The 11616-nt window shown below is 37.1% G+C and overlaps 1 protein-coding gene across 1 annotated transcript in view; it reads right to left on the reverse strand.

Annotated features, from left to right (window-relative positions):
* The window catches only part of RNF17 (ring finger protein 17), a 180713-nt gene that overhangs the window by 103683 nt on the left and 65414 nt on the right, over window positions 1–11616 (reverse strand). Inside the window, exon 13 of the mRNA XM_049781640.1 lies at window positions 10322–10490. Coding sequence (XP_049637597.1) covers window positions 10322–10490 — 169 coding nt within the window. The remainder of the gene's footprint in view (window positions 1–10321; window positions 10491–11616) is intronic.

Below are 11616 nucleotides of genomic sequence, written 5' to 3' on the forward strand. Positions count from 1 at the left end.
TATGCATCACTAACTCTAATATTAACAATATTCTGAATTAAGCTACTTAATAAAGGAAAATATTCACTCATTAAAAAAACTGGAGGCCTCTCAAAGCTGTGCTCTAGGAACCTGAGAGACAATATTGGACTTGGTAACGAGGTTCTGACAGTTCACTGCTTGAGTCTGGTGAGTCTGGTACTGTTCAGGTCACCCTAGAGATGACTGGAGGCCACTAGAGCAATTTTTAGGTGCTATTAGGGCCACAACCAGGTGCTGCTCAAAAACTACCCGGGGTACACTAAAAATGATATTCAGGGGTCATGAAATGCTGGGGGTCAAATTTAGGATTGTAAATGTGCCAAAGTATGTGCCCCTAGACCTACCTTTAAGTAATATCCACAGCTCTGTAAAAATCTTAAATTGACCATAGAACCTTAAAGCAGTCATACATAAAATTTCTAAGTTTAGAAATAAAAAAATCTTCCTAAAATTTTGTTTTGTTTTGTTTTGTTTTTTTTCGGGCCACACCCATTTGATGCTCAGAGGTTACTCCTGGCTAAGCGCTCAGAAATGGCCCCTGACTTGGGGGACCATATGGGACGCTGGAGGATTGAACCGCGGTCCTTCCTTGGCTATCGCTTGCAAGGCAGACACCTTACCTCTAGCGCCACCTTGCCGGCCCCTTCCTAAAATTTTTGATCGTAAAATTAAAGCCTATTCAAAATAGAAAATGGAAAAAAAAAAGACATAAAAAACATGTTAGTCCCAGTAGTCTCTATGCTTGATTTCTACCATTTCAGAAGGCTCACTTTCACATCACATACCCTATTTGCTCCTTCATGCTCCTAGGTGAAGTTTAAATTCCTAGATTATATCTCCCAGGGCATTACTGGAATAGGAAGTGGATTCTACTCTCATTCCAGTCAGGTTCAGCAGCCTTCATGCTTGAACTATGCCATACTTCAGCAAATTTTCTCCACATCTCTTGCCTGGTTCTAATTCTAGTACTTCATACCATTCACACTGATACCTCCTGTCACTGGGTGAGGACTGTCAGGGAAGTAAAAACTGGACATACAAACCTAATGTCTCAAAGACATTCAGATAAGTTAACCACAAAGATTCACTCTCAGCAAGCAAAAACACAGAAAATCCAATGGAGAAGGCACATATAATTCTACCAACATCAATGAGTGAAAATAGCATGAAAGCTAAACCAGTGCCAATCAGTTCTTTAAACTCTTAGAGAATGACTGAATGAAACCATGATAAAGATATTATAATAGGGGCCGGAGAGATAGCATGGAGGTAAGGCGTTTGCCTTTCATGCAGGAGGTCATCGGTTCGAATCCCGGCGCCCCATATGGTCCCCTGTGCCTGCCAGGAGCAATTTCTGAGCCTGGAGCCAGGAATAACCCCTGAGCACTGCCAGGTGTGACCCAAAAACCAAAAAAAAAAAAAAAAAAAAAAAAAAAGATATTATAATAAGCTCAGGGAAATAATAGTAGTCAGCAAAGCAAAGGAACAATGAGGAGGGATATGAGAAAACTATAATCAGCAGTGATAGAAATGAAGAGTATGGTAAGTGATAAAAGCATTTTCCAGGGGTCTCAAACTCAGTTTACCTGGGGCCACAGGAGGCAAAGTCGGGGTGAGGCAGGGCCGCATTAGGGATTTCACACACATACAAAAAAGTCCTCAAACGTCATTATTAACAGTTTTAATTATTTCTTGTGAACATGAATAGAATACCGAGTGAAGATCATGAACAGTTCTTCTGAACATGGCATCTTTTACCTATTCCTTGCTGCCAGAGACTTGACAGTGCTTCTTCTCACATATCTGAACCACATTTGGCTTTAGAGAGGAAGCAGTTGAGACCCTCAGTTTGGTTTGAAGATGATCATCATTAAGTCTAGACCTGTAGTTTGACTTATTGAAGTTCAATGTGGAGAATAACTTTTCACACAAATAAGTGCACATGGTGAGCTTGAACGTTCGGGAAAGCTCAGGGAAGCTTGGGGGCAATTTTCTCAAAAATTGCCCAGGCATGTCTGCTTTTCCACTAATCTCCCTGAACTTGGCTTTGAGATCAGAGTTGCACTGCAGGTCAATGAGCTCCATTTGAAGCACAGGAGGGGCATCTTTCACATCAAAGGAAAAGGGGGCCAGAAAAATTTGGAAAGTGGCTCTGTGCTATTTGAAGTCTGCAAATCTGTGATCAAATTCCTTCTCTAGCTTAAAAATAGCATCAACATATTTTTCACCACTGAATGGTATGCCTGCATCCACAAGTTTCTTGCATGCTGGAAAATGGCAAAGGTTTGTCTGAGAGGGCTGGGATTTCCATAACACAAGTTTTGTGGAGAATGCTCTCACGTTGTCATAGGCAGCACTGATAAGCTGCCCCGGGCCTTGTAACATCTTGTTTAGTACATTCAGCTTATGTGTGATTTCAACAAGAAAAGCTAAGTCCATGAGCCATTTGTGATCACTCAACTCAGAAACAGCATTCCCATCCTTCTCCATGAAGGCTTTCACTTCTTATCTCAACTCAAAAAATCTTTTCAGGACATTTCCCCCGCTGAGCCAACGTCCCTCGGTGAAATAGAGCACATCTCCATATTCTGACTCCATTTCCTCTAAAAAAAGGCACGGAACTTCCTGTGTTTTAAGCCCCTAGATCTGATTTGGTTGATGCATTTCACAACAGACATCACATTGTCACATGGCAGGCATTACTGCAAAGGGCTTGCTGATGGATAATGCAGTGAAGAGCAATGGCCTTCAACTCTTCAAGTTTTTTTTTGAACAAGTGCCACCAGTCCATTTTTCCTCCCTGTCATCGATGGCGCTCCATCGATTATTATTCCAACAAACCGCTTCCATGGCAAACCTGTACTTTCAATGGCATCACACAGATGCCGAAATATCTCATTAGCGGCGGTCTGGCCATGCATTGGAATTATTGTGAGCAGCTCTTCTGTCAATTCAAAATTGCAATCAACACAATGGACATAAATTGTGAGCTGCGCAGTGTCTCTTATATCTGTGTCCTTGTCAAGAGCAACTGAGTATGCATCAAAACATTTGGCTTTCTCACACAGTTGATGATGTCACTTGACATGTCAGAAAAGCCCTCTGCCACAGTGTTGGCAGAAAGGCTGATTTTGCTAAACAGACCTTTCTTTTCTGGACAGATAATACTTGCAGCCTGTAACATGCATTTTTTTTTAACAACTCTCCTTCTGTGAATGGTTTCCCTGCCTTAGGAATCATTTCACTAATCATGTAACTAAGCTTTGACTGATGCAACATTCTCTTTGGTTGCTTTCTTGCCTCATTAGACATTCTTTAAGACTGGCAACCCGCTTGACTCTCTCATTTCCTTGATATTTTGCACATTCCTCAGCATGTTTAGTTGAATAATGGCGTATCAAGTTGTATTCCTTGTGTACTGCAACTTTCTCTTAGCAAATAAGACATGTGGGGATGCCCCTGTGCTCAACAAAGAAATACTGCATCTCCCACCTTTCCTGAAATTGTCTGTGCTCGTCATCAATCTTTCTCTTCACTGCAGGCTTTGATGAAGTCATCATGAAGGTATGACAAAATCTATTTCTGTAATAAACTTCTCTCCCTTCTCTTCCTTAGGCCTCCAATAATGCAAGGGACAGCGGGCAGGAGCAGTGGAAATGACGTCTGTGCTAGGCGCAAAGTATTCGCGATTATTCGCTTACCAAATATTTGCAATAAATAATTGCATTAGTAAGAAAAAAATCGCTTTAAACATTTGCATACTCCGAACGGAACTGCTCAAGATATGCGAATGTTTAATGCGATTTTTATTGCGATTATAGGTAAGTGAATAATCGCGAATACTGCGATATTTGAAGGCCGGCCGCTGGCCCCAAAATGTTGTACAGAGGGCCACAAACGGCCCACAGGCCGCGAGTTTGAGACCCCTGCAATAGAAGGTTTGAATTGAAGAATAACAGTATCTGAGGATATCACGGAACTCCAAGATAAGAAAAGGTTTCGAAACCTCTAAAACACAGAAAATGGAGTTTACCAACCCAAAGTCATAAGCCCCAGGCAAACCTGGCAAACTGGGTCCCCAGGCCTCATTCCCATACTGTCCTGCCTTTATCCCTCAGGTAGAAACTGGCCAGATCTGACATCTGTCTACTCTCCAACACAAGTGTGTCAGAGTAGGCTATACCTACCCTTCCTGGCATGAAGCACTGTGTGCCACGACACACCTGGAAAACAGAGAAATCAGCCCCTGTGCTGTCCTGTGCTGCTTCTTGGCCAGAAATGGCCAGATGTGATATCTATCTGTCCTCTCAAACAAAAACTGTGCAGATAACTAGCACATCTGTGCAAAAGCATTGCTAAATATATCTCTAATATGCAGCAAGTGGAGCATGGCATTTCTATTTCTCAGATAGTATACAGACTCAAAACTCAGTTAACAGAGAACTAGATGGTAATTTTCTAGGCATATTCAAATAAGTAAGGAAAATAACCAGTAAATCAGATGTATTACTAGTAATCATTTGGGAGAAACAATTCAACAAATCACTTCTCAAGTAATTGGGAATCTAAAACTCTACCAATAATGTCCAAAAACCTCAAAATATAATGGTGAAAACTATTGAGCTCATCTGTAGTGAAGATAGGGAGAAAAACTTGGGCAAGTCTTCAAGTCCATCAAAATCACTTATGCCTGGTTGAAGAGGACCTAATATCAACACTTCAATGCACTAGCAATAGAAATTGACAGAAGTGACAAGTCCAGGTACAATTTTATCAAATCTTAAGAGATTATTTACTGCCACTGATCCTGAAACTTCCAAAATATGGAAGAAATGGATGTCCTCACCAATACTTTCTACATAGCTAACATATTGATAGTCAGAGATAAAGCTGACTGAGATTTGGCAAAAATAGAAAATTTCAGACCAATCTCCTTGGTGAAAATTATAAAGGGGTATAATACAAACATTCTAAAAAACAAGTCATACATCACAATCAGGTTAGTTTCATCCTGAAGATGGAAGTATTATCTATATACACAACACATATAAGAAGTTCAATATATAGGGATCTGTGTTCAATATACACAAATCAATTAACATAATAGACATCAGTAATAGGAAACAAAAAGTATATGATTCATCAATTGATGCAGAGAAAGCTTCTCTGATCAATGGGTCAGAATCAAATACCCAAGGACAAGAATTCACATATATGTGAATATTTATAATTTAGGTAAAGATCAGAACATGAAATGGAGTAAAGAGCCTCACCAATAAATGGAGATAGAAAAACTGGTAACTAAAATTAAAAGCTGTATCCATATCTTACACAAAAGTCAATGCAAAGTGATCAAAGATCTCGAGATCTAATCAGAAACTATAAAGGATACCGAGGAAAATGTAAAATTAGAAGTTTTGGAACTCACAGTATCTATCTTCAATAATTTGATACCACTGGCAAAGGCAATAAAATAAAAAATATGGGACTATATCAAACTAAAGAGCTTTAAAGGCAAAAAAAAACACAAGCTAAAACTAATTGACAGCTAAGTGAATGAGAAAAAATATTCACATTCAACACATCAGATAAAGATTGGTACTAGGATATATATTCACAAAGGTCAACTAAAAATAATTTCAAACCTATCAAAAATGGGGAGAAGAAATGGCTACTCTGCAGAGGAATATAGGTGCATGAAAAAAAACCACCTCTGTATCATTTATTGTAAGAGGAATCCAAATCAAGATGACAATAGATATCATTGAGATGATCATTTCTTATTGATCAAGAGATAGGCACATTAGGAAGAATGCACTCCTAAACATATATGCGCCATTTGAGGGATCAGAAAATAATTAAGATAATTGCTAACAGACTTGTAGCAAGATACTAATAATAGACATTTATAGTAGCTAAAAAATAACAGTTTAGAGATTTCAACTCTGCTCTATTTCTTTACAATAGATCAACTAAACTAAAATGCAGAAGAAACTATTGGTTTTGAAGGAAGGAATGAAAGAGAGGGGCTTAGGAGATATGTACATATATAATATGTACATATATTTATTTATATATAGCCTTTGTCCCTAAAAGATGAATACACATTCCTCTCCAACGTACATTCTCTAAAATCCCTGTGCTGGGCCAAAAGACATACCTTTATAGAGCCAAAGTATACAAATCATTATAACTAGTATCTCAGATCATGATGCACTGAAAATAGTTAATCTTAAACAGACATGGATAAATAACTCAAATACCTGAAGTTAAACAGTTTGCTATTGAATAAACCAGTGTGCCAGAGAGGAAATCAAAAGATTCCCAGAAACAAATGAGAATGAGGACATAAGCTACCAAAACTTGTGAGATACAGCAAAAATGGTGTTAAGCATAAACTTCATAGCTATGCAAGCATTCATTAGGAGGGAAGAAAGGGCTCGGACAAATGAAATAACTGCAAAGCTGAATAACTCAAAAATGACAAAAAAAAAAAAGGGCAGGCAGGAGAAAGAAAATAATAAACCTTAGAAAAGAAATTGAGTGGGATTTAAAAAAAATTAATAAAGTCAAGAGTTGTTCTTTGAAAAATAACAAGATTGATATAACACTACCAAGACTCACAAAGAAACAGAAAATGAATACTAACTGAATCAAAATTGAAAGGTGGGGCATCATAACAGCTACTACATAAATTCAAAAGATCATTAGAGATTACTTTGAAAATCTTTAGGCCATTGAACAAAATAACCTAAATTCTTGGATTCCTATAATCTCCCAAAGTTGAATTAAGAAGATATGGAACACATGTGTAGGCCTATCACTAAGGAAGAAATTGAAATGGTAATCAAAAGTTCCCCCCAGGGGCCAGAGAGATAACACAGTGGTAGGTCTTTTGCCTAGCTTGCCAACCTACGACAGATGGTGATTTGATTCTGGTTTCCCATATGGTCCCAAGCCTACCAAGGATCGATATCTGAACACAGTGCCAGGAGTAACTTCTGAGTATCGCTGGGTTGCCCCGGCCCCCCGAAGAAAAACAACAAAAAAAGTTTCCCCCAAACACCGGCCCAGTTGGGTGGATTCATGATTGAGCTCAAAACTTTAAAATTTAAATTTTTACTTTTTAAATTAAATTTTGTCTACAGTATGATGAATAAGTTTTATTCTGGACATAATTCCAACACCATACCCATTATCAATATATCCATTTCCCTCCCCCAACGACTCCAACATCTCTCATCTGTTCAAAAACTCCTCTAAATCTCTTTAAAGAAAAGCTACTGCCAATCCCTTTTTTAAGGCTCTTTCAGGAAATTAAAGAAAATAGGAACAGACCCAGTTTCTATGAAGCAAGCACTACCCTGATACCAAAAGCAGATATCACAAAAAATAATTACAGATGATATCCCTGATAAACTTAGATGCAAAGATCCTTAATAATATACTAGCAAATCAGATACAACAAATCATCAAACAGATCATACGCCAAGTGAGATTCATCTGGGGGATGCAAGAATGGTTTAACACAATAAGTCAGTCAATGTAATACACAATATCAATACAAGAAAAAAAACCTCTCAATTGCAGAGAAAGCATTTGGAAAGACACATTCATGGTAAAAAAAAAACCCACCTCTCAAAGAATAGGAATTGTATGCAGTTTCCTCAATGTGGTTACCACAAGCCCACAGCAAACATTATAGTAAAAGGGGGAAAACTAAATGCTTTAACTTAATGTAATTAGGAAAGATAAGGTTACCCACTCTCTATTCAGTATAGTATATACTTGCCATATTATAGTGCATCCAGACAGGAAAGGAGGTCAAACTTTTGCTATTTGTGAATGGCATGATGCTATATTTAGAAAACCCTAAAGTCATGGAAAAGCTTAGAAACGAAATATTTGTGTAGTAATTGGCAAGCTACAAAACTACCATACAAAGTTCATAGCTTGTCTATATAACAATTAGAGATATCTGAAGAATAATCCATTCACAACTGTCTCTTAGAGAATCAATAACCTAGGAACAGGCTTACCTGTAGAGGCAAAAGAACTTTACGAAGGAAAGTACAAAACACAATTTTAAAAAACAAAAGAAAACATGAGGAAATGGAAACATCCCCTCACAATCAGAGATACTGGCACTCATCAAAAAGAGCAAGAACAACCAGTATTGACATAGATGTTGGAGAAAAGATACTCTCATTCACTACTGATTGGAATATAGACTGGTCCAAACTTTTTGGAAGACAATAATAGATATTCCTCAAAAAACTACTAGAAACTGAGCTTCTCTATATGAATCAGCATTTCCATTCCTGTGAGTACACCCTAAGGGCCTAACACCACAATGCAGAAAAGACATCTGCACTCCTATGTTCATTGCAGCATTCTTCTTCTTTTTGTTTTTTAACTTTAATTATTGATTGATTGATTTTTAGGCCATATATCGGTGGTGCTCAGGGGTTACTCCTGCTCTGCATTCAGAAACCATCCTTGGCAGGCTGGGGGACTATATGGGATGCCAGGAATCAAACTGTCCCTCCCGGTTCAGCTGTATGCAAGGCAAAAGCCCTACTGCTGTGCCGACTCTTTGGCCTTGCAGCATTATTCTTAATAATCAGAATCTGGAAAAAAAAACCCAGTTGTCAAAGAACAGATAAGTAGATAAAGAAACTGTAGTACATCAACACAACTAAATGCCACACAGCTGTCAGTGAAAAAAATAAAGTCATGAGATTTGCTTATACGTAGTTAGATATGGAGTCAAATGAGACAGAGGGAGAGGGATAGACACAGAATGATCTTACTCATATAAAGGGATATATAATACAAAACCTAATTAGAGAATAACTAATGCCCACAGGCAATAGAAATGAAGAATAGGAGAACTAGTCCTTAGTAGGAAGCTTGCTACTAGAGGAAAGGGAAAATTGGTTGGATACGGGCCACTATTAATGATAGAGGCAAGTGGTCATTTTGGGTAAAAACTGGGTGCTGTAATGAAATAAATCAATATGCATGACACCTTATTAGTAACAGTATTGTAAATCAGTGCCTAAAAGGAATAAAGAAACCAAAAAAAATGTCAGAGAGGCTGGTGGAGAAGAGGGAACTTGGGGCACTGGTGGAGGAAAAGGGACACTGGTAAAAAGACTGGTATTGAAACATCATACACCTGAGACTCAATAATGAATGACTGTATTTCACAGCAATTCAATAAATTTTTTTTTCTTAATTCTCCTCTCTCGACTCTTACTAAATTGTGTCTGTAAGATTTATTAAGTGTAAAATTTATTAAGTATAAATCAGCAAATTTAGTCATACTATTTATATTTTAAATTTCTATACCTGTAAAAAAGGTATCAATTTTGAAAAAATATGGTTATTTTTTTTTAATTTTGAGGAAGACATAAGTGCTACTAATTAACTATTGAATTTATGCTATTCAACATATTAGAAGCTCTTCTAAGTTCTGGGAGTATAATGATAAACAAAGATGCAAACTCATGCTCTTGTAGGCTTTATAATAATATAAATCAGTGGTCTTCACCCTTATAGCCCACGGGCCACATATTGTATTTGTTCCCATTTTGTTTCTTCACTTCAAAATAAGACATATGGAGTGTGCATAGAAATTTGTTCATAGTTTTTGTTTTTACTATAGTTCGGCCCTACAGTGGTCTGAGGGAAAGTGAACTGGCCCCCTATTTAAAAAGCTTGAGGACCACTGATATACTTTAAATTTTTTGTTGTTGCTGTTTTTTGGGCCACACCCAGTGACGCTATGCGCTCGGAAATCGCTTCTGGCTTGGGGGCCATATGGGACACCAGGGGATCGAACCACAGCTAGCGTACCGCTCCGGCCCCACTTTAAATAGTTTTTCATAGAACTCCTATCTCCCAGTTTACAATGCTGCTAGCGAACAGATATTAATAGAAAGAAGAATGCAATATTGGTCACAAGTGGAATACTATGTAAATGGCAATTAAATGGATGTAAAACAACACACCACTCTATAAAATTTCTCCAGATTTACTAATTTAAAAAGTTAGTTTTCCTGAATTTTATTTTTCATTATTTTAATACATGCCTGTAAATTCAATTTGTCATCAAGAACATTTCTAATTAATGTAAACTGAAGTTCATTTCATATTATATTGTTTCTAAGTTATTTACGTAAAATTTTCCTTCATAAAGAGAAAATATGCCTTGAACATATGCACACAATATGACTGGTTATACACAGCTGAAAATGTAATATTTAACCCCTGAAGAAAAAAATAAATCACTTACTGAATTCTGTGGAACAATGTCTTTCAGCGAGCATTGCTGTGCTAATGGCGGGATGTCTTTCAATAAACTTTCGATATATGGATCAGACTTCCTTAGAATTAGACATAAGTCATTTAATACTATATGATTCTCAGCAATGTGTTCTGATTTCACATGGGTATCACCAACTCTAAGTAGAATCAAGTAACAGTTAATGTTAATAATATTCAAACCCAAACTTAGTCTCCCCAAAGTATATATTTCTAAGGATAAGTCCAATATTCTAAAAAATTATATTCCTATTCATACTTCCTTGCTATATAAATTTGGTATACTTTTTTATAAATAAATGTTATTTATACCTCTAGAATTAAATTTCAACAGCCTCTACCTGAATTGTATTTCACATTCAGTTGCAACTTAAGAGATAAGGACCACATCCAAACAGAAATCTAGTTTACAGTTATAGCCATATTATAAAGTGCCCATACTATAGTTGATACTGGTCCTTACTAAAATATTTCAATCCGTTTTCATTGAAAACTGAGGTAAAAAGTTGATCTAACATGAGCTATATATTATGCCATTTTATTATGGAACTGATATTTTTTTTTTGTTCTTGTGTCACACCTGGCTGTGCTTAGTCAGGACTTACTCTTGGCTCTGTGCCAAGAGTATCACTCGGAGAAATGTGCAGGGGGCCATATTAAAAGCTAGGGATCAAACTGTGTTTGGCCACTTAGCTGATGTACTACTATTTCTACAGACCCAATAAAGATTTAATTTTACTCAATCATCCTGGAGCCAAATGAAACATTCTTTCTGAAAGTATTTTTTTTTGTTGTTGTTTGTTTGTTTTGGGGCAACACCTGGTGGCGCTCAGAGATTAATTCTGGCTCTGCACTCACTCCTGGCAAGCTCAGGGAACCATATGGGATGCTGGGGTTGAATCCGGGTCCATCCTGGGCTGATGACGTGCAAGGCAAATGCCCTACCGCTTCAGCCCCTAAAGTATCATTTTTGGTGGCAACCCAAAAGAGTACTTAAATTTGCATATATATTTATTTTTTTAAATCTAGTCTTTATTTGTAGAAAAATGCCCATAGTAACACTTTTAAAAACATTACATGACATTACAATCAAGTGTAAAATTTTACACTTAAACTTAGAAATGATTACTAAAGCAGTCGATACTTACATAATTTCATAGCTAGATTATAAATAACTGGTAAGAAATTATGCATAATATTTATTAAAATGTGTAGCTGAGTTTAACTGTTTTCTAGTACAGGAACCATGTTTATGCATATTTTTGC

The sequence above is a fragment of the Suncus etruscus genome, chromosome 10 (assembly GCF_024139225.1).
Source record: "Suncus etruscus isolate mSunEtr1 chromosome 10, mSunEtr1.pri.cur, whole genome shotgun sequence".
In the NCBI taxonomy this organism is placed as follows: Eukaryota; Metazoa; Chordata; class Mammalia; order Eulipotyphla; family Soricidae; genus Suncus; species Suncus etruscus.